General features: G+C 38.9%; 1 protein-coding gene across 5 annotated transcripts in view; it reads right to left on the bottom strand.

Annotated features, from left to right (window-relative positions):
• The window catches only part of septin7b (septin 7b), a 26,544-nt gene extending 2,035 nt beyond the window's left edge, over positions 1-24,509 (bottom strand). Inside the window, exons 1-13 of one of the 5 annotated variants that reach the window (XM_079626643.1) lie at positions 24,357-24,509; positions 21,594-21,696; positions 15,207-15,313; positions 13,036-13,136; positions 11,570-11,704; positions 10,303-10,420; positions 8,498-8,590; positions 6,351-6,447; positions 5,684-5,735; positions 5,430-5,555; positions 3,412-3,432; positions 2,136-2,271; positions 1-75 (exon numbers count right to left, since the gene is read on the bottom strand). The exon at positions 1-75 is cut by the window's left edge and continues 59 nt beyond it. In XM_079626643.1, coding sequence (XP_079482769.1) covers positions 1-75; positions 2,136-2,271; positions 3,412-3,432; positions 5,430-5,555; positions 5,684-5,735; positions 6,351-6,447; positions 8,498-8,590; positions 10,303-10,420; positions 11,570-11,704; positions 13,036-13,136; positions 15,207-15,313; positions 21,594-21,603 — 1,071 coding nt within the window. In that variant the 5' untranslated portion in view covers positions 21,604-21,696; positions 24,357-24,509. Of the gene's footprint in view, positions 76-2,135; positions 2,272-3,411; positions 3,433-5,429; positions 5,556-5,683; positions 5,736-6,350; positions 6,448-8,497; positions 8,591-10,302; positions 10,421-11,569; positions 11,705-13,035; positions 13,137-15,206; positions 15,314-21,593; positions 21,840-24,274 lie in introns of those variants that run through there. The other 4 variants (XM_079626644.1, XM_079626645.1, XM_079626641.1 and 1 more) reach the window with 4 other exon arrangements.
• Positions 24,510-24,910: the final 401 nt, after the last annotated feature.

The following is a 24,910-nucleotide window of genomic DNA, read 5'->3' as shown; positions in this document are numbered from 1 at the left end:
CTGACGTCTCCTCTCCTCCAGCTCCTTATGCTGAGCCTCCAGGTTCTTCTTCATCTGCTCGTGGCGTCGCTGCAGCTGAAGGTCATAGGACAGTCAAGTCACCGTTATTTATATATGTGGATATTATATATCCAGCGCTCGTTTACACAACATGGTCTCGCTTCTTAAGTTGCGCTAAAAAACGAGGTGTTTTTATTCCACTATATTGACCACGTCAGCTAAATTCTGTTATTAGATCATTCCACGAGCTTCACTCAAAACACAGCACGCTGAGGACATCTGCTGGATAAAGCCTGTAAATGCAACAAGAACAGCAGAAACATGTTCAATGACGCAGTAAACACTATAAAACTGCAGCGTGCGAGCTTAGCACAAACTATAGAAGCTTGTTTACGCTACAGAATAAAAAATAAAAAAGGTAATTGCGGCTTTATATCTCACAACTCTGGCTTTATATCTCACAACTCTGGCTTTATATCTCACAACTCTGGCTTTATATCTCACAACTCTGGCTTTATATCTCACAACTCTGGCTTTATATCTCACAACTCTGGCTTTATATCTCACAACTCTGGCTTTATATCTCACAACTCTGGCTTTATATCTCACAACTCTGGCTTTATATCTCACAACTCTGGCTTTATATCTCACAACTCTGGCTTTATATCTCACAACTCTGGCTTTATATCTCACAACTCTGGCTTTATATCTCACAACTCTGGCTTTATATCTCACAACTCTGGCTTTATATCTCACAACTCTGGCTTTATATCTCGCAACTCTGGCTTTATATCTCGCAACTCTGGCTTTATATCTCGCAACTCTGGCTTTATATCTCGCAACTCTGGCTTTATATCTCGCAACTCTGGCTTTATATCTCACAATTCTGACTTTATATCTCACAACTCTGACTTTATATCTCACAATTCTGACGTAATAACACGCAATTTGCGACTTTTTATCTCACAATTCTGTCTGAATTGCGTGTTATAACGTCAGAATTGCGAGATATAACGTCAGAATTGTGAGATATAAACTCGCAATTATGTGTTAAATTCAGAATTGAGTGATATAAAGTCGTGTAAAGTCGTCATATTGAGTGACACTTTATTTCACGCAATTCTGAGAAATAGTCAGAATTGTGAGATGTAAACTCACAATTGTGAGATAAAAAGTCGCAATTATCTTTTAAAATGTATTATTCTGTGGTGGAAACGAGCTTCCATAAACAGACCACCATCGTTCGTTGGTGCGGACTCAAATATAGTTATCGTTATGGTTATCTTATAGTTCTTGGTGTAAACGGCCGTTACACTAAAGGACAGGCTTTGAAAGTATTCTGAACAGTGTTATTAGTATTATTAAGAAACTATTATAGTTTTTCAGGGTTCGTACAGATACTGTAAAAATAAATTACAGGACTTAAGGACTTTTCAGCTCTGCTTTTTAGTTTTCAAGAACTACAGTCAGTCAGAGATGGCACTTATCAAACAATATCTTTCGTATCTTTTAATATATTTTTAAAACTCAAATTACAGATATAAAAGGTATTCAAAATAAAACTTACAACACATTTAATAATTTATTAAATACAAAGTTTATAATGGCTATTATTGTTCAATAAAGAATATGTTATATTATAATGTTGGCATACTTCGTATCGAGAAAAGGTCTGATGGGGTTTATCACATGGGCTGCTGTGTGTGTGTGTGAGTGAGTGTGTGTCAGTACCTCTGCCTCGCTGTGTGTGTGTGTGTGTGTGTGTGTGTCAGTACCTCTGCCTCGCTGTGTGTGTGTGTGTGTGTGTGTGTGAGTGAGTGAGTGCGTGTCAGTACCTCTGCCTCGCTGTGTGTGTGTGTGTGAGTGAGTGCGTGTCAGTACCTCTGCCTCGCTGTGTGTGTGTGTGTGTGTGTGTGTGTGTGAGTGTGTGTCAGTACCTCTGCCTCGCTGTGTGTGTGTGTGTGTGTGTGTCAGTACCTCTGCCTTGCTGTGTGTGTGTGTGTGTGTGTGTGTGTGTCAGTACCTCTGCCTCGCTGTGTGTGTGTGTGTGTCAGTACCTCTGCCTCGCTGTGTGTGTGTGTGTGTGTGTGTGTGTGTGTGTGTGTGTGTGTGTGTGTGTGTGTGTGTGTGAGTACCTCTGCCTCTGAATCTTTCAGCTTCTGGATCTTCTCCTTGACCTTCATCTCGAAGACCTGCTCCATCTCCATCTCCATCTTCTTCATCTTGGACACATGCTCTCGCCTCTCCTCCTCCATCTGGGCCAGGGGACTCCTGGGAGAAACACACGCAGAAATCAGCACACAGTTCCCCTCTGTGTGTGTGTGTGTGTGTGTGTGTGTGTGTGTGTGTGTGTGTGTGTGTGTGTGTGTGTGTGTGTGTGTGTGTGTGTGTGTGTGTGTGTGTGTGTGTGTGTGTGTGTGTGTGTGTGTGTGTGTGTGTGTGTGTGTGTGTGTGGGGGGACACCCGTGACCACAGAACATCTCTGCGCTTCAGTCTCGCTCAGGCAGAGGAAAGAGGAGGAAGAACAGACACACAAACATCTCGATTCCAGAGGAACCTGAAGCTGTTAATGGCCAAAGCGCTGGTGCGGATCAGAAGTAGTGAGCGGGGCAGAAAAGCTGCGAAGACGAGCGGATTTTATTACAGTCCCTCCAGTATTTCGCGATCGCTGAATACAACACAAAATAAAAAAAACGCAATTTTTTTTGCAATCCTGCATAATTCGTAATTTCACCGTAAAATAAATCGCAAAAAACACTTTATCACAAAAATAAATAATATTGTTTTAATGCATAATTTTCACGAGACGTTGTGACTATAGTGCATCTAACATAACACATACTATGGTAAATTTTATCCTAATTATAAATCATATAAATAAGGATACATTTACAATATAGGATATAATTTAGGATATTAGGATATAAATCCTATCCAGGATTAGGATATAAATCCTAATTATAAAGTTCAAACTTGAACTTTAATTAATTATAAAAAAACATTGCAAACTTTTCGCACATTTCTGGAAATTGCCACCACAAAATAATTTATTGCAAAAAACAACAACAAAAACAACAACAACAACAACAACAACAAAATTGCGAAATCCTGCAGGGACTGTTATTAATGAAATAAGCAGAATTAATTTTTTGCGCAAATTGATGCATTGAATCGTTTTGCGGATCAAAATTGGACTTCTGATGCATCAGTCAATCAATATTTTTCTCCCACCCAGAGACTGATCCTGGATCATATATCTGCCATCAGGAACACGAGGATCCGGATCACAAGCTCTATTAATCCCCGGAAATAAACTGCAGGAAAAGGAGGGATGACGACAGACACTGTTCCCAGAGGAAGAGAGGACCCGCACTACACAGGGATGTGGAAAAAATATAAATGACCACTTACATGCCGTCAACCGTGTCATCTCTAAAAAACAAGAACACACACACTTAGCATGCTGCAAATCATACACTGAAGAGCAAAATAATGTGTGAACAGAAGCAGACACAAGTCTAGGCAGGGTTAAAACACTGTCAGTGTGGTTTCCTGCAGTTAGATGTGACTAGTCTGAAGCTGCGTGTGTGTGTGTGTGTGTGTGTGTGTGTGTGTGTGTGCGTGTGTGTGTGTGTGTGTGTGTGTGAACACACACTCATGCATGTGTGCTTGTGTGTTAAGAGTTCTTCAGTTAGGAGTTATCGGCCACAGCAAACTGAAGCATCTCAAACTCTCAAAGTCAACACGAGAAACTGCATTGTTCAAGCTATTCAAGAGATCTGGAGAGTACAAGTCAACATGAAATCAAAATCGACCTCATTTGTATATATTACATATTTTAATTTGTTATATTTTTCAAACGCACTTTTTAACTATTGTAGCAATTCTTGCTGGCAAATGGATAAAATAAAGTGTAACACTTTCTATAAAGACCATGCTTATAATGACTTAAGCTATTTTATAAATACATTTATAAAGACTCATTACGACCTATACTGCATTATAAGAACAATTATAGTCATATTTATTTAATTTTGTATTATTACTTATAAGTCATGCATTTGTGTTTTCAATGTGCATGCTCATAATCCATTATACACTGATTTATACGTATTAATTAGTCAGTTATATGGTTCATGAATATATTTATAAAGATGCGCCTGCATTGCTAAGTTATTATACCATGCATATGGCTGAGGAGATATAGATTTTAACAAATCATAATTACCATTCAATGCAAACATTCGCCATTAAAGACATAATTGATAACTGATTTGTACAGCAAACAAGTTTCTCTGGAACTATTTTATATTTGATCATTTATAAATCAGTGTATGATGGATTTTGAGCATGCACATTAAAAAAGTAATTGCAACTATAATATAATAACATTATAGCAATGCAGGCCACATCTTTATAAGTTCATTAATTGGAACCATACGACTGAGTAATTAATACTTATAAATCAGTGTATAATGGATTATGAGCACGCACATTAAAAAAGCAAATGCATGACTTATAAGTAATTATAAAAAAATAATATAAATGTAACTATAACTGCTCTTATAATGCAGTACAGGTCTTAACAAGTCTTTATATTTATAGAATAGTAATACTTGCTTATAAATAAGTATAAATGGGGCTATAATTCATTCTAAACATGGGCTTCATAGAAAAAATGACCAAGTATTGCCCCACTTTCCCCCTAAACGAATGTCCTGTTCGACGTGTAAACTGCACTTCATGTTGATTTTCGAAACAGAAGTAGGCCGGCCACACATGTAAGGTTTACAGTTTCTCTCCGTTTTACCCGACAACAGGAAATGATGCAACATTAAATGTTACAACGCTGTTTGCCAACTGAGCATCACTTAAATAAACTTAAAAAATAATAATAAAAAAAATCAGGGAATTTTCAGGCTTGACGCTTGCTTTCCCCTGAAAAATAATAATTTGAAAAATGTAGGAGCGCAATGAACATTTTCTAAATAATTTTCTTATAGAGTCATTTACTAGTAAAATGATTACATTTATTTGAATACCAAAATTACACTGTTTTTAAATATTTCTACTTCAAACTGTATTTATGTAATAATTATGAAATTGTTTATTCTAAACATTTAATTAAATGCCAGATAGATTATTTTATAATAATCATTTTTTTTAAAAGTTCTGCATAATGCAGGACTTTTAATTTTAAACAAGCCCAAAATACACCAGGACTCTTATTTTGAAATGTCTTCCCTGCTTCCAGCTGCTCATTCACACACACACACACATAAGGGAGCTGAAACATGCTAACCATATGAAATATATTCCAATACAAACACCATACAGTAATAAACATTGCATTAAAGTGCATGTTCTCGTATCAAACACACATTGAGAATTGCTTAATTTTAGAGATATAATATTACTAGAGCGCTTACTTGGTGAGCTGGCCTTTGGTCCTGTTGTTGTCGATGCCGTTGCAGGTCACGGCCGCCAGCTTTCTGCTTCTGTAGTTCTCATAGTGGACGTTATTCGTTACGTCCTTGAGGTCCTGCATGTGGGTTCTGACACAACACAAACATGGTTACTGCAAAACGCCTCATACTTTAAAACAGGAACATTTTTATACAATGACTTAAAGCATGCATGTCATTACTTTAGATAGATAAAATATGTGTTTAAATGTTTTTACCTGATGAGCATATTCCTCACGAGTGTGAAATCACAGTGGTCTCCGTTCTCAACTGGGAAGAAACAAACAAGTTTTAAACACAGAGATATTATTTAAATGCCATTTATAGTTGTTGACTGCTGGACACTCGACCTCACAAAAAGCAATATCAGCATATAATCATATCCAGGTAAACAACAGTAAAGAATGTAAAATCATCAGTTCTCTATGTGAATATACAGTAAAGTGTAATTTATTCCTGTGATCAAAGCTGAATTTATCATCATTACTCCAGTCTTCAGTGTCACATGATCCTTCAGAAATCAGAATAATATGATGATCTGATGCTCAAGAAACATTTATGATCATTATCAGGTGTTGAAAACTGTTCAGATTTTGTTGAAACCATTACACAATTTTTTTCAGGATTCAGGATTTCAGGATAAATCAAAATAACCACAAAAAACACATTCGCAAAGACTTTAAGATTAAATATTCAGGAATAATTTCTTAATATTTCCAGGTTTTCCATTGCCGAGTTTAATGAAATATTCTCAAATGAACTGATTCTTCACAAAAAGTAAAATTACCATGCATAGTTTTTTATTTTAATGTAACCTCCTCAACCGAAGCGATTGCACATTTGAGATTAAAACTGAAACTGTAAAGACTGAGAAGTGGCACGTACCTTCTGCCACTCCCCACGGGTACTGCCTTCCTCTAACCTTCTTCCCGTTCGCCTCGATGATAGTGTTGCTCCCAACCACAGCCAGGGGCAACCGATCCTGTGTGAGTGTGTGTGTGAGAGTGAGTGAGTGAGTGAGTGAGTGAGTGAGTGTGAGTGAGTGAGTGAGTGAGTGAGTGAGTGAGAGAGTGAGTGAGAGAGTGAGTGAGTGTGTGTGTGTGTGAGAGAGAGAGTGAGAGAGAGAATTAGAATTGTAACAAACCTTTTTTCCAAATACAATTCCCAGTAGATTTAAAATTACAACATGCATAAATAAAGAGCAACCCCAACTCACTGCAAACACCAAAATCACCTTCAAACACACAACGCCTCATTGCAACACCAAATACTTTCAAAAAGTCATCAGATAATCCACAGCCTTGTAATAAGCAAAAGCAATCAATACTCCTGCTTGCACCGTGTTTGAAAACATAGCAATACATTCTGCTCATTTGTTCAACTTTTTCCCTACTTCTATTAATAGCCAATTTTGCCTAAAACAAAACTCAATAACTAACATACAAATCTTTTTTTTTACAACACATTTAAAACCCCAAATAAATAACACCGTAAAAAAGATATTACACCTCTAAAATAAACATTTTAGAAAAAAGACAGAAATAAAGGCTCTAATCTTGCACAATTTACAAATGCATGAAAACTGGTTACTCTCGCAGTGCAGAGGACATTCAGCCTCAACCTCAGGGGTTAACCTTCAGGGGTTAACCTTCAGGGGTTAACCTTCAGGGGTTAACCTTCAGGGGTTAACCTTCAGGGGTTAACCTTCAGGGGTTAACCTTCAGGGGTTAACCTTCAGGGGTTAACCTTCAGGGGTTCACTTTCAGGGGTTCACTTTCAGGGGTTAACATTCAGGGGTTAACATTCAGGGGTTAACATTCAGGGGTTAACATTCAGGGGTTAACTTTCAGGGGTTAACTTTCAGGGGTTAACTTTCAGGGGTCAACTTTCAGGGGTCAACTTTCAGGGGTCAACTTTCAGGGGTCAACTTTCAGGGGTCAACTTTCAGGGGTCAACTTTCAGGGGTCAACTTTCAGGGGTCAACTTTCAGGGGTTAACTTTCAGGGGTTAACTTTCAGGGGTTCACATTGAGAGGTTCACATTGAGGGGTTAACTTTCAGGGGTTAACTTTCAGGGGTTAACTTTCAGGAGTTAACATTGAGGGGTTAACTTTCAGGAGTTAACATTGAAATAAAAGCATAGACGGCGACAGCGCCATGAAGGATTCTCCACTGCAAGTCTTTTTCGTCAACGATGGTTTATAAAGTGCTTTTTCTTAACTTTTTAAATGACAATACGTATGCAAAGCTTTCCCAGTACTATAAACGAGTCTATGAGACTCACGGATGGCTGTGCACAAGGAATCCGTGTGCTAAAGCAACACCAAGCTTGGAAGCCTCAGTGTGTGTTCAGATCTTTACCACGATTGCATTACAGGAGAGACTTTATTCTGCTAGTGAACCGCATTTCAAGGGGACAGATCACAGAAAACTTTTTTAAAAATAAGTGTGTTTGATGTACAAAGTACAACAAGAGACTCCTCCTCCAGCACATTTAATGAAACTAAGCCGCAAAAACAGTTTGTTTAAAAATGGTTTTGTTTACGATATCACAATCATTGGAACAATGCATAATCTAGATATTAAATTAAATGCCAGATAGTTACTTTTTAGCTGAAAAACTAATAATAACCAAGAAAGGCTCTTACAACCATCTAACGCATATTCCAATACAAACACCAAGTACATAATTTCATATTTAATGCAAGTCAGAATTCATAATTTGGCATAAATGCACAGTCTGAAACCGTGAACTTTGACTACGAATGCGCAGCGCTCATATTTATTATATGAATTATCTCCAATAATCACATTCAGCTGTACCGTTATTCTCAACACTTTCATTATGCCGTTTAAATATTTAAGTTTATGACCTTACTTTTTATTCACACACGTCCTCCTAAATACATTTTATCTATTTTTATTCGCAAATGTGTGTGAAGTGCTTGCACCGTCTAGTCCTGGTTACATGTTGTCAAAAGACTTCAATTATGATTGTTTGTTTTATTTGGGAAAGAAGTGTGGAACTCTTACTTTGATTTTCTTCACGATCTTGTTTTCCTCCTCATCATCCGTCTCTGGGAACTCGTAGATTTTGATCTTGTGCTCCAGGATTTCTCGCATAATCTAGAGAAACATAAAAACGTCACACAACCTTTCAGAGGATCGCCAAGAGCGAGTGTTTAGGGTCGAGGAACATCCTCTGTTTATTTATTTGTGCTCGAATCCTTTCATCCGATCTCTCCCGTCTGGGCGGCACTTCTGTGCTCCTGTTGAGATAATACTCTGACAGATGGCAAAACACTCAAGACACACACAGACACACTCAAGACACACACGGTGCCGGAGGCCTGAACTCCTGCCGTCTCTTCTTGCCTTTTCCTTAAAGGGATAGTTCACCCAAAAATGAAAATTAGCCCATGATTTACTCTCCCTCAAGTCACCCTAGGTGCATATGACATTCTACTTTCAGACGAACACAATCTGAGTTATGTAAAAAAAAAATCTGGCTCTTCCAAGCTTTATAATGGCAGTGAATGGCCTTTTGTGTTTTTAAGTCCATAAATAGACAGATGCACTTTTATGACGGACAGATGCACTTATGATGGACGGATGCACTTATGATGGACGGATGCACTTATGATGGACAGATGCACTTATGATGGACGGATGCACTTTTATGATGGACGGATGCACTTTTATGATGGACAGATGCACTTTTATGATGGACGGATGCACTTTTATGATGGACGGATGCACTTTTATGATGGACGGATGCACTTTTATGATGGACGGATGCACTTTTATGATGGACGGATGCACTTTTATGATGGACGGATGCACTTTTATGATGGACAGATGCACTTTTATGATGGACAGATGCACATTTATGACAGACAGATGCACTTTTATGATGGACGGATGCACTTATGATGGACGGATGCACTTATGATGGACGGATGCACTTTTATGATGGACGGATGCACTTTTATGATGGACGGATGCACTTTTATGACGGACAGATGCACTTTTATGACGGACAGATGCACTTTTATGACGGACAGATGCACTTTTATGATGGACAGATGCACTTTTATGATGGACAGATGCACTTTTATGACGGACAGATGCACTTTTATGATGGATAGATGCACTTTTATGACAGACATATGCACTTTTATGACGGACGGATGCACTTTTATGACAGACATATGCACTTTTATGACGGACAGATGCACTTATGACGGACGGATGCACTTATGATGGACGGATGCACTTTTATGATGGACAGATGCACTTTTATGACGGACAGATGCACTTTTATGATGGACGGATGCACTTTTATGATGGACGGATGCACTTTTATGATGGACGGATGCACTTTTATGATGGACGGATGCACTTTTATGATGGACGGATGCACTTTTATGATGGACGGATGCACTTTTATGATGGACGGATGCACTTTTATGATGGACAGATGCACTTTTATGATGGATAGATGCACTTTTATGACGGACAGATGCACTTTTATGACGGACAGATGCACTTTTATGACGGACAGATGCACTTTTATGACGGACAGATGCACTTTTATGATGGACAGATGCACTTTTATGATGGACAGATGCACTTTTATGATGGACAGATGCACTTTTATGGACAGCCATTCACTGTCATTATAAAGCTTGGAAGAGCCAGGACATTTTTAAATAGAACTCAGATTGTATTCGTCTGAAAGTATAATGTCATCTACACCTAGGGTGACTTGAGGGAGAGTAAATCATGGGCTAATTTAATCAGGAGTTTAAACGGACATGACTTGGCGGCCGACTGACCTGTTTCTTGAACTGTTGGCACTCTTCGGGGGTCAGAGTATCTGCTTTGGCAATCAGTGGGATGATGTTGACCTTCTCATGCAACCGTTTCATAAACTCGATGTCCAAAGGTTTCAGTCTGGAGCAAAAACATACAACACAACACCATGTTAAAGATGTAATGATGAAATGAGCCCCGCCTCCACTCACTCACTCACTCACTCACTCACTCACTCACTCACTCACTCACTCACTCACTCACTCACTCACTCACTCACTCACTCACTCACTCACTCACTCACTCACTCACTCACTCACTCACTCACTCACTCACTCACACACTCACACACTCACACACTCACACACTCACTCACTCAGAGATCCACTGGTTGACGATCACACGTTGATCTGATTGGTCAAGGTAGTGTGTGACGTCAGAAACACCAGCGATTTCAAAACGTGTTTTTGAGACTGTCTTTGGTTCACTGCTGTTTTAAGCAGAAAATACTCAGCAATGCTGTCCACTTATGAACTTACACATGGTTTGTGTTAAAGACCATTTTCCCGTCGTTAAACAAGCAAAAGTGGATTGGGACACCCAAACTGAACCTGCGCTTAGATCGTTAAAATAGGGCCTATTCACTTCCACCGATTTAAAAATCATGAATTAAAATTCATAAAATAGGCCTATTTTAAAAAAGACTTTTGTCAGAATCTCTAGTAAATTATTTTGTTTAGTGTTTCTCAATTGATCCAGAATTGAGCAGCTCTGACGCAGTGCTAGATTGTGCTGGCATGAAAACGAGCGGTTGTGTGTTGTAGTGCTTTAACAGATAAATTGGTTTCCGTTTTGAATCATGGTTAACTACATCCATTAAGCTATTCACTGTCTGCCACGCTCCAGTTCTGATAATCATCAGGATTGAGTTCCTGCGTCTCCACTGTAACTGCACAGATCCACTATTGTCTGTTGTCTTACAGTGACAGTCACTCTCATGGTTTCACTGACCAAGTGGAAAATCACAGCTAAATGAAATCCATTTTATAGACCAAAACCTCTTTTTGCACTCTTTTTTCTGCTGTAAAGTTGGGTATTTTAACATGAGGGTCTATGGGATTGAGTCTCTTCTGCAGCCGCTCTCTAGTGGCCAGTGGATGAACTGCAGTTTAATCACTCAGTGTTGGATTCAAGAGAGAGACCGGATGCTTTCCGCTTGATTCTAACCCACTAAAAACAAGGGCATGACAGTTCCTCTTTAAGAGTAATAAAGAGCATTAGATCACTCACCCGTGTCCTGATGGTGCGATGAAGTACAGGCAACAGTGAACTCTGCTGTCCGGCATCTGCCGTCTGTTCACACGGGACTCTGCGTTCAGATAATCCTCAAACTTACTGTCGATGTGATCAATGACCGGCTGCCAGCTGGAGCAGAACACAGAGATTCGGGTCACGCTTCAGGCTCACAGGAACACCAGCGAATTACATCAAGCAAACTGACATTAGGGCTGCACAATACATCGAAATATCGCGATATGCATATCGCAACGGCTTACAATAACTGAACAAAAGACAGAGAAAATCACTCGCTGCTAGGGGTGTAACGATACACGTATTCGTATTGAACCGTTCTGTACGAGGCTTTCGGTTCGGTGCGCATTGCAAACCGAACGGTTCGTTGGACCATTTTTCCTGCCGACCAAAATTTAGTTATTTCAAATGTAGGCGTGCGGCCAGCTCATAATGTAAGAGGCGCTGGTGCGACCACAACATTACCCAACATCAGATGGCAAATGTAATGAAAGCGGAGCGAAACTGCGCTACTCGTTATTTTGTGCTTTACAGACCATTTATCAGTATTGACCAATGCAGCGAGCCGATCTTGATCAAGCGACACTGTTGCCACACAGCGCTAAGAGATCCAGTAAAGAAAGCATTTGAATTCGCCACTGAAGTAATAACATCCCTGCGAGATCTAGTGAGGAGCATTCACATTTCTCCGTTATTAACGGATCAAACAGCGCTGACGTGGAAACCAGGAAGAAACATTGTAATTTTTTTTTTAAGTAACGTTACGTCGGTTTTATTTTGACATTATGAATAAAATTGTTGCCCTCAAATGTTAGTCTGAAATAAAATAAACCTACAAAATTACATTTAATTTTTTTATAAGGAGCTGTTTTTGTTTTATGTTTGTTTTAATAAAAATAAAAAAATAATAAAAAAAGTAAATCAAGGAAATTTCTCTGGCATTTCTTTATTTTTGCTGTATCGTATCATACCGAACCATGAATGTTTTGAACCGTTACACCCCTACTCGCTGCTCCTGGCTGAATAACTGTTGTAGCTTTAACAAGAATCTATTAATTTATCTATTTAAAAATAATTAATTAATAATATACAATTCATACAGTGAAAACTAAGCAGTTTCATTTGTACATTTGATTATTCAGTTTCTGTTGTTAAATACCCCTAATGTAGGATAACCTGAACCCCGAGGTTTACACTGATGTTAATAACTCTTCTTACACTACAGTAAAACACTTTCAGAAGCTGTGGGGATGTTTTCTTGTCACAAAAAGAATGTAAAACACACATGTAGGTTATACAATTTTATGTTTATTTTATGACTTAAAGTGTTTAAGTCACACTTTAAGCTTTTACCGAATATCTAATTTTTGTTCAGTACTGTGCAGCCCTACATTAACCCATGCTGTGATAATTACTGATAAGCACTGGAGCGGAGTCGCTCTCACCAGTTGCTGTTGTCCACGGCGTCTCCAAACCCAGGAGTGTCCACTATGGTGAAGAGGAGCTGGACGCCGCCCTCCTTCATCAGCACCTTCGAGTGCTCCACCTGCGGGTACAGACATCATGACCTCACACACGGCTGGTGCGAACGCGGGCCAGCGGACACTCGGGTGTCTGATACACACCGGCTGTCAGTGGCGTAACATTACGGTCAGGAGTCAGACACTTGTTATAAAATTAACATGCGAGACAGGTAGAGAGAGAGACAGGTAGAGAGAAGGTGTGAGAAAGGTAGACAGAAGGTGTGAGACAGGTAGAGAGAGAGAAGTAGACAGACAGACAAGGTGTGAGACAGGTAGAAAGAGTGAGACAGGTAGAGAGTGAAACGGGTAGAGAGTGAGACGGGTAGAGAGTGAGACGGGTAGAGAGTGAGACGGGTAGAGAGTGAGACGGGTAGAGAGTGAGACGAAGGTGTGAGACAGGTAGAGAGAGATAAGTAGACCGACAGACAAGGTGTGAGACAGGTAGAAAGAGTGAGACAGGTAGAGAGTGAAACAGGTAGAGAGTGAGACGGGTAGAGAGAAGGTGTGAGACAGGTAGAGAGAGAGAAGTAGACAGATAGAAAGAGTGAGACAGGTAGAGAGAAGGTGTGAGACAGGTAGAGAGAGAGACGGGTAGAGTGAGACAGGTAGAGAGAAGGTGTGAGACAGGTAGAGAGAGAGAAGTAGACAGACAGACAAGGTGAGAGACAGGTAGAGAGTGAGACAGGTAGAGAGAGTGAGACGGGTAGAGAGTGAGACGGGTAGAGAGTGAGACGGGTAGAGAGTGAGACGGGTAGAGAGTGAGACGAAGGTGTGAGACAGGTAGAGAGAGATAAGTAGACTGACAGACAAGGTGTGAGACAGGTAGAAAGAGTGAGACAGGTAGAGAGTGAAACAGGTAGAGAGTGAGACGGGTAGAGAGTGAGACGGGTAGAGAGTGAGACGGTAGAGAGTGAGACGGGTAGAGAGTGAGACGGGTAGAGAGTGAGACGGGTAGAGAGTGAGACGAAGGTGTGAGACAGGTAGAGAGAGATAAGTAGACTGACAGACAAGGTGTGAGACAGGTAGAAAGAGTGAGACAGGTAGAGAGTGAAACAGGTAGAGAGTGAGACGGGTAGAGAGAAGGTGTGAGACAGGTAGAGAGAGAGAAGTAGACAGATAGAAAGAGTGAGACAGGTAGAGAGTGAAACAGGTAGAGAGTGAAACAGGTAGAGAGTGAGACGGGTAGAGTGAGACAGGTAGAGAGAAGGTGTGAGACAGGTAGAGAGAGAGAAGTAGACAGACAGACAAGGTGTGAGACAGGTAGAGAGTGAGACAGGTAGATAGTGAAACAGGTAGATAGTGAGACGGGTATAGAGTGAGACGGGTAGAGAGAAGGTGTGAGACAGGTAGAGAGTGAGACAGGTAGAGAGTGAGACAGGTAGAGAAAGAGACAGGTAGAGAAAGAGACAGGTAGAGAAAGAGACAGGTAGAGAAAGAGACAGGTAGAGAAAGAGACAGGTAGAGAGTGAGACAGGTAGAGAGTGAGACAGGTAGAGAGTGAGACAGGTAGAGAGAGAGACAGGTAGAGAGAGAGGTAGACAGACAGACAGGGAGTGAGACAGGTAGAGAGAGAGAGAGAGAGAGAGAGAGAGAGAGAGAGAGAGAGAGAGAGAGAGAGGTAGACAGGGAGTGAGACAGGTAGAGAGAGAGAGAGAGAGAGAGAGAGAGAGAGGTAGACAGGGAGTGAGACAGGTAGAGAGAGAGAGAGAGAGAGAGAGGTAGACAGGGAGTGAGACAGGTAGAGAGAGAGAGAGAGAGAGAGAGAGAGAGAGAGAGAGAGAGAGAGAGAGAGAGGTAGACAGGGAGTGAGACAGGTAGAGAGAGAGAGAGAGAGAGAGAGAGAGAGAGACAGGTATCTGGGTATCAGAGGCCAAGCTGAAATGCTGTGTGAAGCTGTGGACTCAGTCACTCTTGGATCTGCCAGTACAGACGTGCAGGACACAGCTCCGCTATTACTGCAGTCTGACTGAGGTGTGCTGGAGAAGTGTCATGATCTGATCACGGCCTTCTAAACCTGTATATAGATGTGTCTCCCAGTGCACACCTGATCAGCAGCAGCATCTACTGGCATTCAGCAGAACTGGGCTTCATACCTGAACGGTTTTCTTGATTCTGTGCGAAGGCCCGGGGTATTCTCCGGAGTACAGATCCGTCAGGAACAGAGAGTTTATCAGCGTGGACTTTCCCAGCCCCGACTCTCCTGGAAAACAGAGAAACGTGAGGTTCATATTCAGTGCAATACAAACTAGAGCTACTGTAACATACCAGTGCTTGCAAGAGAGCAAAAGAAGAGTTTTATATACGCTACTATTCAAAAGTTTGGAGTAAGTAAAGAAATTAATTTGAAAGAAATTAATAATTGTATATATCAAGGATGCTTTCAAACGAATTAAAAAAATGACAGTAAAAACGTTTGTAATGTTACAAAATATTAATCTTTCTAATGTTCAATTCATCAAATAGTTGTTTGACATCAAAAATGTATCACGGTTTCCCCAAAAAATAAAAGCAGCAGATCATCATAAATCATAAAGGTTTCTTGATCATCAGATCATCATATTATACTGATTTCTGAAGGATCATGTGACACTGAAGACTGGAGTAATGATGCTGAGATACATTTTTTTTAAATAAATGTACTACATATTTAGAGAAAACAGCTGTTTTAAACAATAATATTTAAACAATTTTACTGTATTACTGTATGTTTGATCAAATACATTTTCAAAAAATAAATAAGTCAAAAATGCAGTTAAAAAAACCTGTTTTCAACATTGATAATCAAATGTTTCTTGAGCATCAGATCATCATATTACACTGATTTCTGGAGGATCATGTGACACTGAAGACTGGAGTAATGATGATAAACTCAGCTTTGATCACAGGAATAAATTACACTTTACTATATATTCAGAGAAAACGTCTGTTTTACATAATAATATTAAAAATGTTACTGTATTATTTTTGATAAAATAAATGCAGCCGTATGATTTGCACATGGTTTGTCTTGAAGCATATTAAAAACACCACATACACAACATTAAAAACTTGATTTTCACCAAACAAACAAAATTGGGATTCTCAATGTATCCAGAACCGCTCCGAAGAGTCCCACATGACCGACTCGATATGATGAAGCTTCATGATCACGTATTTAGCTTTAAAGTGTGAACGCAGCGCACAAGCAGCGGGACTAAACCAGAGCGCGCGCGGATGAGCGCTGGATGGAGGCTCGAGCTAATAGAGCGTGGCACTCATCCGCACGCAGAGTTCAACACATTAGCATCAGTAACGGCCTCTGGCACGGCGAGCGTTTGGCCTCGTTACAGACCTGGCCGCTTTCCAAACCCAAACACTAATGCGAGAACCACTGGGTGACGTCCACAGCACGGCCGATCTATTACAGAGCAGCAAGACATCGTTAACGACAGAAAATCAGTTCGAGATCGCAGGGCTCGACATTAAGCTTCTCATGTGCTTTCAAGTACATCGGTCGAGTAAAAAATTAGCTTGTTTAGGAAAAAAAAAAATGTTGTAAATATAATTTATCCAGAAGCAATATTCTCATCAGTGTTCAGTCAGCGTTGACATATTTAAATCTGCATATTTATGATATTTTAACCCTTATAAAGGAGTTTTCCCCCCCTAATCGTTTTAAATAATTCTTAAATTTGATCAATAAATTTAATTAGAATAATAAGACCATACCAATCAAAAGTAAATAATATGCACTGAAAAATTAAAACTGCATTAAATAATGTTATGAGATTGTTTTAAATATTTTTTGAATATACAAATAAAGCCCCGTTCACACCGCCAGCGATGTTGTCGCTGTATGTCGCTAGTCTCTGTACTGTGAAGTCGCTTGTGGGCGTTGCTAGTGCTGTCGCTCTAATGTTATTGGTTGACTGGACGTCAAAATACCTATAACTATATTTTAATTTGACTAGAAATGATAGGCTCAAAAGAAACAGTGTGCTGTTGGGAGAGTGTTTTTATATTACCACAGCAGTGTTCAGTGGATTAAATCATTTACTAGATTAATGATCATCGATCAAGCAACAAATTAACACGGTCATAAATTACTAAAACGTCATTCGTATTTGACAAATAATACAGTTTCTTGTCTCTATAGTCAACACAATGCACGGGAGACTGTAAACAGGGTTTCTGCAGGGTTTAGTCAGTCAAATTTAAGACTTTTAAGACCTTTTTATGACCATTATGATTTAAATGTATGACCTATTACACAAATTAGGAAAAATAACTTCTATATTAGTCGATATAGATAATTATCACGATAAATGTCAAATCTTTGTTTCTTTCAAGTTTAAAGGCATATTTTTGCTCCTAAGTGAAAGTTGTAGAGTGTTAATTGTGGTTTTAGACTACCGGTACTCTTTATTGTCAGAACATATCATGACAAACACTTGGCAAACAGGTGAACATTTCACAAATCTAAGGTAGAACATACAAACATTTGACATTAGGTCCTTAACAAAATAAATATCTTTATTGGAAAACTAATTTCTTAGTTTCTGCATGTGCTAATGGGGGTCAAGTCTTGAAACAGGTTTGTGTTGACTTTGATATCTTCATGAAATGTATGAAAAACAGTTGCCTAAATACATTATTAAATACTGTAATTATATTCCATTAGTCCTTTAAAGGGGTCATGACATGTTTTTTTTTATTTTATTATTATGTTCCCTTAGGTGCAATTATAGTATTACTATAGTTTTTTTTACAAAAAAACTTTTAAAATGTAGTGATGTATGACCTTTTCCTTGTTCCTCATCCTCTGATTCACACAGTCTGTTTTGGGGGTGTTTCCCCTTTAAGAGTTCAGTGTTAACGCCCACTGTTATGATTGGCTAACGTCAGTGCCTATGCATCAATTATTAACGCCCCCAGCCAGAACATTTGCGGATCAGCGTATTTAAAAAGTAGTTTAAAGTTTTAAATACATTACTTACAGTTTGCGTCGTCGTTGTTGAGCCCAGAATAGTCGGCACGGACTTATCTTTGAGCATCATTTTGGGATTTGTTCTCAAAACAGTCATCCTTCAAATGTATAGAACAAACGCTTAAACTAACACTGCCGTGACTGAGACGTCCGCAAAAAATAAAGTGCATCCATTTCTCCCTGACGACTGGATCTTTCGCAGCATATTCAAAGATGTAGTTTGTCCACAGCCAGGAACAGCACATCTGCGGCATCGTAATCTCCTTGTACACAGACCCACTCGCTGTCCGGCGACTGAACACTTGTGCGGCGATACGAAATGAGCGTAGTTGTCTTGCGCTTAAAAGCGTAGTTGTCTTGTGCTGGAGGCGGTCGTATGCAAACGCTGGTACGTCACTTCGCACCGTGACGTCACTTCTTACCATGGATCCAGAACGAGCTGTATTTAGAGCTTGATTAAATAAATGATTCGTTTATAATGGGGAGGACGTCTTAAGCTATGAAACTTGCAGGACGTTTTAATTAAATAACAAAGACCTCTTATATACCGAAAGATCAAGGCAAATTTGGTTTCTCATGTCATGACCCCTTTAATAATACATTGTCTACAATAATAATATAATACAATTCAATATGTATATCCCACATGGTGCAGTTAATATTAATAGGCTAACGTTATAGTAAATCCATGGTAAATAATGGGAATTTGTAGAAAAGCTTCTGACTGTATCGCTGCTCATCAGCTGCTCTTTCTCCTGTTCGTCAGCGCCGCTACATCTGCCTTTACACTGGTTTAAAATCACTGAGACATTTGTGTTCTTCGCTGAATTCAATCGCTTCTCACTGGATCTCGTGACTGAGACCGATCAGAGTAAACTGCTCTAGTGAGCTCGCGCTGCGCTGCCGTTTGGACTTTGAGCCGAGCGGATAAATAGTCTGTGTGGCGCGCGGTTCAAATTAGTTTTTCCGTTCCGCTTTTGGAGCATTTAACATTATGCCGCCAGCGCATTTTCGGGGGGGAAATGCAATGGTAGAACCAATGAATGAACGAGCATATGAATTTAAGACGTGGCTAAATGTAATTTATGACCTTGTACGGAAAATCCGGACGTTTTTATGACTTTTTATGGCCTAAAATTCTTATTATTAAATGTATGACATTTTATGACTCCGCGGACACCCTGTGTAAAGTGAACTGCAGCAGTGCTAAACTTGCATCAAAAACTTGAATCGAACACTCGAACTATAAATGCATGAATTAAACTCACTGAGACTGTCGACAGTTTCTTTTCCATGCATCATTTTATTATATCCATGAATGTGGTCAAATCAAATAGGCTAAGTGAAATCGCCCTCGAACTCTGTCTTGCTCTTGCCTGCACTCGAGACGGTGACGTAACGTGAGCTTCACTGAAAGTCTTCTTTCTTATTGGTCGTCGCTTGCGAAAATCGCTTCTCATTTGCATTCTCATTTAAATTTCTGAACTTTTGTCGCTTGTCTCCTGTCGCTTGACACGCCCACATTCTGTCGCCAACGGTCACTGTCGCTCGTGTCGCCGGAAGTCGCCAGCGCTCCATTGAAATGAATGGGATCTTGTCGCTGCGTGTCGCTGGCGGTGTGAACGGGGCTTTAGAAATGCTGGAAAGAATTATCATTTTAAACACAAAACTAAACCACCAGTAGGTGGCGGCAGGGGACCGTCTTAACGAGAGAGTCGGTCATTCATTTATTCAAGCGTTAAAACGGTGTGTTATGGTTCTGATATTTCTTTGGAACAATTTTCGCTGCTGAAATAATTCAATAAACAAGTAATTAATATTAAGTCACCTACATTTTAGACGCAATATTGAGTGTTTTTGTTCGGTCATGACATCAGTGTTACGCTTCAGTCGTGATGGTGTTCTGCACTCTTGTTTGTGTGATGTTGCTTAACTTTATCATATGTTATAGATATAAAAACTCCACATTTTGAATGTTTACCGCAGTGATGTTAACAGTGTCTTTGTGTGAGCTGCACGCATGTGTTTCCATTTCTGCGCGAGCCTCAACAGCACAACCTCGTCACCGTCAGTACATTATATTATTATTCACTATCAATCGACACTACATGAATGCAGAATCATTCCCATGTTTGGTGATTCCCTCGTTATTTGTTTGTTATTGATGTTTTAATCAGGCTACTGGTCCGGTCGGACAAGTACAACTTGCCCCTTCAAAAAATCCACTTGTCCCAAGCGTTAAACGGGTCCTATAATGCTCTTTCACAAGATGTAAGATAAGTCTCTGATGTCCCCAGAGTGTGTGTGTGTGTGTGTGTGTGTAGTTTTAGCTCAAAATACCCCACAGATATTTTTAAATATCATGTTAAAATTGTCACTTTTTGAGGGTGAGCAAAAACGCACCGTTTCTGTGTCTGTCCCTTTAAATGCAAATGAGCTGCTGCTCCTGGCACAGGGGGCGGAGCTTCAAGAGCTTGTGTCCTTGTACCTCACACACACAGAAAATTTCAATGTGTATGTTCAAACCGGAGTCAGACAATGATGGAGAGACTCAAGAAGAAGTGACAACATGTAGAAGCAACAGGACATTTCTGAATGGTTAGTTGATGAGTTTATGCAGATTATGTGTAGTTATCTTCTAGTCACTGATTAGCATATTCTGTCATGATAATCTATAAATCGTGTTCTGGGGGCGGGGTTTATGTAAATTCTAGGGTTGGTGATGTCACTAACGGGAGGAATGTCGTGTAGTTCCTACCAGCCGTTTGTTGTAGTTCTTAAAAAGCGATTTCTTTAAAAGCAAATATCTCCCTTTGCTCTGAACTTTGAGCGTTGTAACTTTGCAGATGTTGTTTATGATCAAACAGCAACATTACACACTAACTACAGTTAGAAAAGTCACATCATACTCAACACCTCTTTAATGCCGAGCCCTGTGCTGGGATATTATGTGATGAAGGAGTCCAGCAGCTCTGCTCATAGACAGTTATATAAATATTTCGCAGATAAAAAGACCACAAATATTGCCTTTCACTTGTGGGAATAACTCAACCACGAGTCCTCGGGTCAGATTCATAAGTGCAGGGGATGTCGTCGGCAAAAACCGCAGATCGCACGCAAAGCCAAAGAAAACATAGTTCAGACTAATTCTTTAAAAAAATAAATAAACTAAACAAACGGACAGATCCTGTATCACTTGTGAAATAATTACCTTCAAACCTACACTCACTTTCTAAACCTCCTCACTGCAAAGTCCTTGCATTCTTCAAGATGAACAGGATGTGAAATCACTGCTATTCAACCCTAGCTTCCTGTGTGGCTTTCCAAACAGCATTTAGAGACCAAATGTCAAGAATGTAAGTCTCAACCTGGCAAGTGTTCAAAACTAGACCGGAAGCTCCTCAAGAGGCCGAACCGCACAGCGAGTCCATCACAAAGTGTGGCTAACGTCATCACACGCGGGCTAGAGAGCGCGAGCTGAAGACTGAGATCAATAACGAGCGTGTTTTCTTACCCACAACCATCAGGGTGAACTCAAATCCCCGCTTCACTGACTTTCTGTACACTTGGTTCGGGAGGCTGGCGAAGCCCACGTATCCCTCCAGATTCTTCTGCTGCTGAGAACACACACACACACACACACACACACACACACACACACACACACACACACACACTTTAATAACCCAGTAAAAGGTGTTTAGTGTGCATGAATATGAAATGTCTGGGCTGGTCATACTCACTGCTGTGTGTTTGAATCCAGAAGTGCATCATTAGATGTAAAATGGAGATTCAGGGAAGATCCGCACCGAACAGCATTATGGGATGAGAAAAAAAAAGGAGAGCAAAGAAATTCATAACTATTTATACGCGTCCCAAAATTCATGCCAAAAGCTTCAGATTGAAACAGAGATCAGCTGGTCACTTTAATAGGAACAGAAACAAGGAAAAAAAGAGAAAAAAAAGTGTAAAAAAAAAATTTAAATTATTTTTTTGATTAAAATACAATATTCATAAATACATTTAACATTACCGTACTAAAGAGAGCAGGAAAAAACACATATAATATGACATTTCACAATATAAATATTAGGGCTGTAAACGATTAATTGCGATTAATCGAAATCCAAAATAAAAGTTTGTGTTTACATACTATATATATGCATGTATTGTGTATAATTATTTTGTATATATAAATACACACACATGCATGTATATATTTAAGAAATATTTGCATTTATTTAATGCATATATATTTTTATATTATATATATATTATATATAAATATAACTATTTTATATATAAATAACACTTTTTTCTTAAATATATACATTTGTGTGTATTTATATATACAAAATAATTATACACAATACATGCATATATATTGTGTAAACAAACTTTTAATTTGGATTTCGATTAATCGAGATTAATCGTTTACAGCCCTAATAAATAGGATTTTTGTTTTGTACATTGAAATATCTAAATATTATAATTCATCAGGATGATCATATTTGGCATGTGAAAAATTATACACGATGTTTGATGTCTCTCCATGTGGAATATTCCTCACTCAAGTCATCAAAACAAAAATATAAATCACAACATTTCCATGAAAGGCTCAGTAATGTTTACAACCGACGTTGCAGATTTATTAACTTGTGCAAAACTGGAATATTGCATAAAACGTGTCAATAAAACAGCATTTCGTTTCCATTCAAGAGTCAAAATCGGCACTTTCTCTGAAATTTGTGCAAAATATTAGTAATAAAACCAACATTTGAGACGCTGCGATGTGATTGGTCCACTGGTTACTCCAGTTATCCAATCACAGTCTCTGCTAAGAGGTTTGAGGGATTTATTCAGTAGTTTATTATGCATGTCTTCTTATCAGATTTCACCTCAATTAAGTGCATAAGGTTCTTTCTGTGCATTTTCATAATTTACATGCATCTTTGCGTTTTTTAATGCGACGATATCCCAAAATGCACTTAAAAATAGGCGGATGTAAAGAAACAGAGACACTGAAATCAAGTCTTAAGAATTAATTGCATTTACATCTCTCCATCTAAAGACTTATGCTTGCTTACATGCAAAATGAGTGTGCTTACCTACATATGATTTATGTTATGAAATCTAGACATGACTAATACTTAAAAGCAGCTCAAATAGCTTTGATTTTGGATCAGATTGAGCTAATTTCACTTTAATTTTGTGACAATTACTGGAAAAAGTCAAATATATGCAGTCAAGACGGCTCTCAAATATGTGTTTGTGATTGTTGTGCACAAGACGTGATGCACTATCACAGATGCATTATTCTGCATGATAACTTTAACAACTTTACACTATTGCTTTAATTAGTCTGTTAAGTGCCAGAGAAGCCACACATTAATAACTAAACTACACAAACCTGGTGTCAGACTAGTGAAGTGTGCAGTTATTTAAAACAGATCTGACTGAGTACAGGATGTGAGAGCCTGACCGCAATCTGACTGACACACAGAAACGCGTTCATCTGAAGTTATTAACTGAGGAAAATAACATTTAATAGCAGATTATGTCCACCAAATATATCTTTTTCAACAAATACATGAAAGAAAAAACATCATTTGAGCTTTACCTATCCCTAAATCCTAACATCAGCAGGTATGAGAGGCATTTGGAGTTATACAAAAGACGAATTTTATGTAAACAGCTTTTAAAATGACATTATTATGGCGATTATGAAACAAACAAACATTGAATGTTCAGTTTTCAAACCGGTTCGCATTACTTTTATCTGTCTAATATCTATCCACCCTAATAAACATCATATCTGCACGACATTCTTTATAACTTAACTGAAAAATCATCTATTTAATAAGTTAAATATAACGTTAACGCAGAGAATGAACAGCTGCGTTAATTCAGCAGTTGTGTGTGTGATTAGCTGCTAACCAACATTAGCTTGCTTATGTTCTAAAAATAATAAGTATTTCTGCAAAGTATGTGCGTGTGATGTTTAAGAATTATGAAAACTTTGGTGTATTTGGTTAATTTTTATTAAATTCTAACGAACGTACGCGGTTTTTAGCGCTTGAATGGCTCGCGAGAGAGAAAAAACCTGACAGGAAATGCCTCGCGCGCTCCCACTAACCTAACGTTAAATTACACTAAAAGCAAACGCGCCAGTCGCGAGCGTCGATTTAAACTTACGAAACGCTCCCGATAAACGTTACCGATCCTCAAACGGCGACGTTTTGGTAGATGGTGTCTCGTAAAAGTGATCCGAACTTACCCATGATGTTGATGTTCAAATACCGCTTTAGAAACCGATCGTTCTTTGGCAGCCCTACATTCCCCTTGTTACCACTTCCGCGAAACTCTGCTACGCCATTGGCGTAGAAACCGGTCACATGATTGGAGTTTGATTACGCAAAGTACGTGCCTCGACTTTGGTGAATAGCCAGGAAAGTCAATACATCTCGCGATATTAAGTGCGCACGCACACCTCCCAGAGGCAGATCAGAAAAAGATAAAACATTATTTAGTTCCTTATTACTCAAATATATAATTTCTAAAGCGCTGGTAGGCTTTGAATATTAATTAATATGTGTTCATTGTATGCGTGTGTGAATATGATAAATATTTAATCACGGTGTGCTTACAACTTGTACTACAAGCATACGATAATTTAATATTTATTATAATTTATTATATATATATATTTTTTTTTAGTATATAGTATAAACGTACTATAAATATTTTTACATAATTAAAAGTAAAATTAAAATTTTAATGTATCTTTTTGTATTACATCACATGTAAATAATACAGACTAGACTATATTAG

The sequence above is a fragment of the Phoxinus phoxinus genome (assembly GCF_949152265.1).
Source record: "Phoxinus phoxinus genome assembly, chromosome: 10".
NCBI lineage: Eukaryota > Metazoa > Chordata > Actinopteri > Cypriniformes > Leuciscidae > Phoxinus > Phoxinus phoxinus.
The sequence above is the reverse complement of the archived record's forward strand: the minus strand, read 5'-3'. Positions and strand labels throughout refer to the sequence as shown.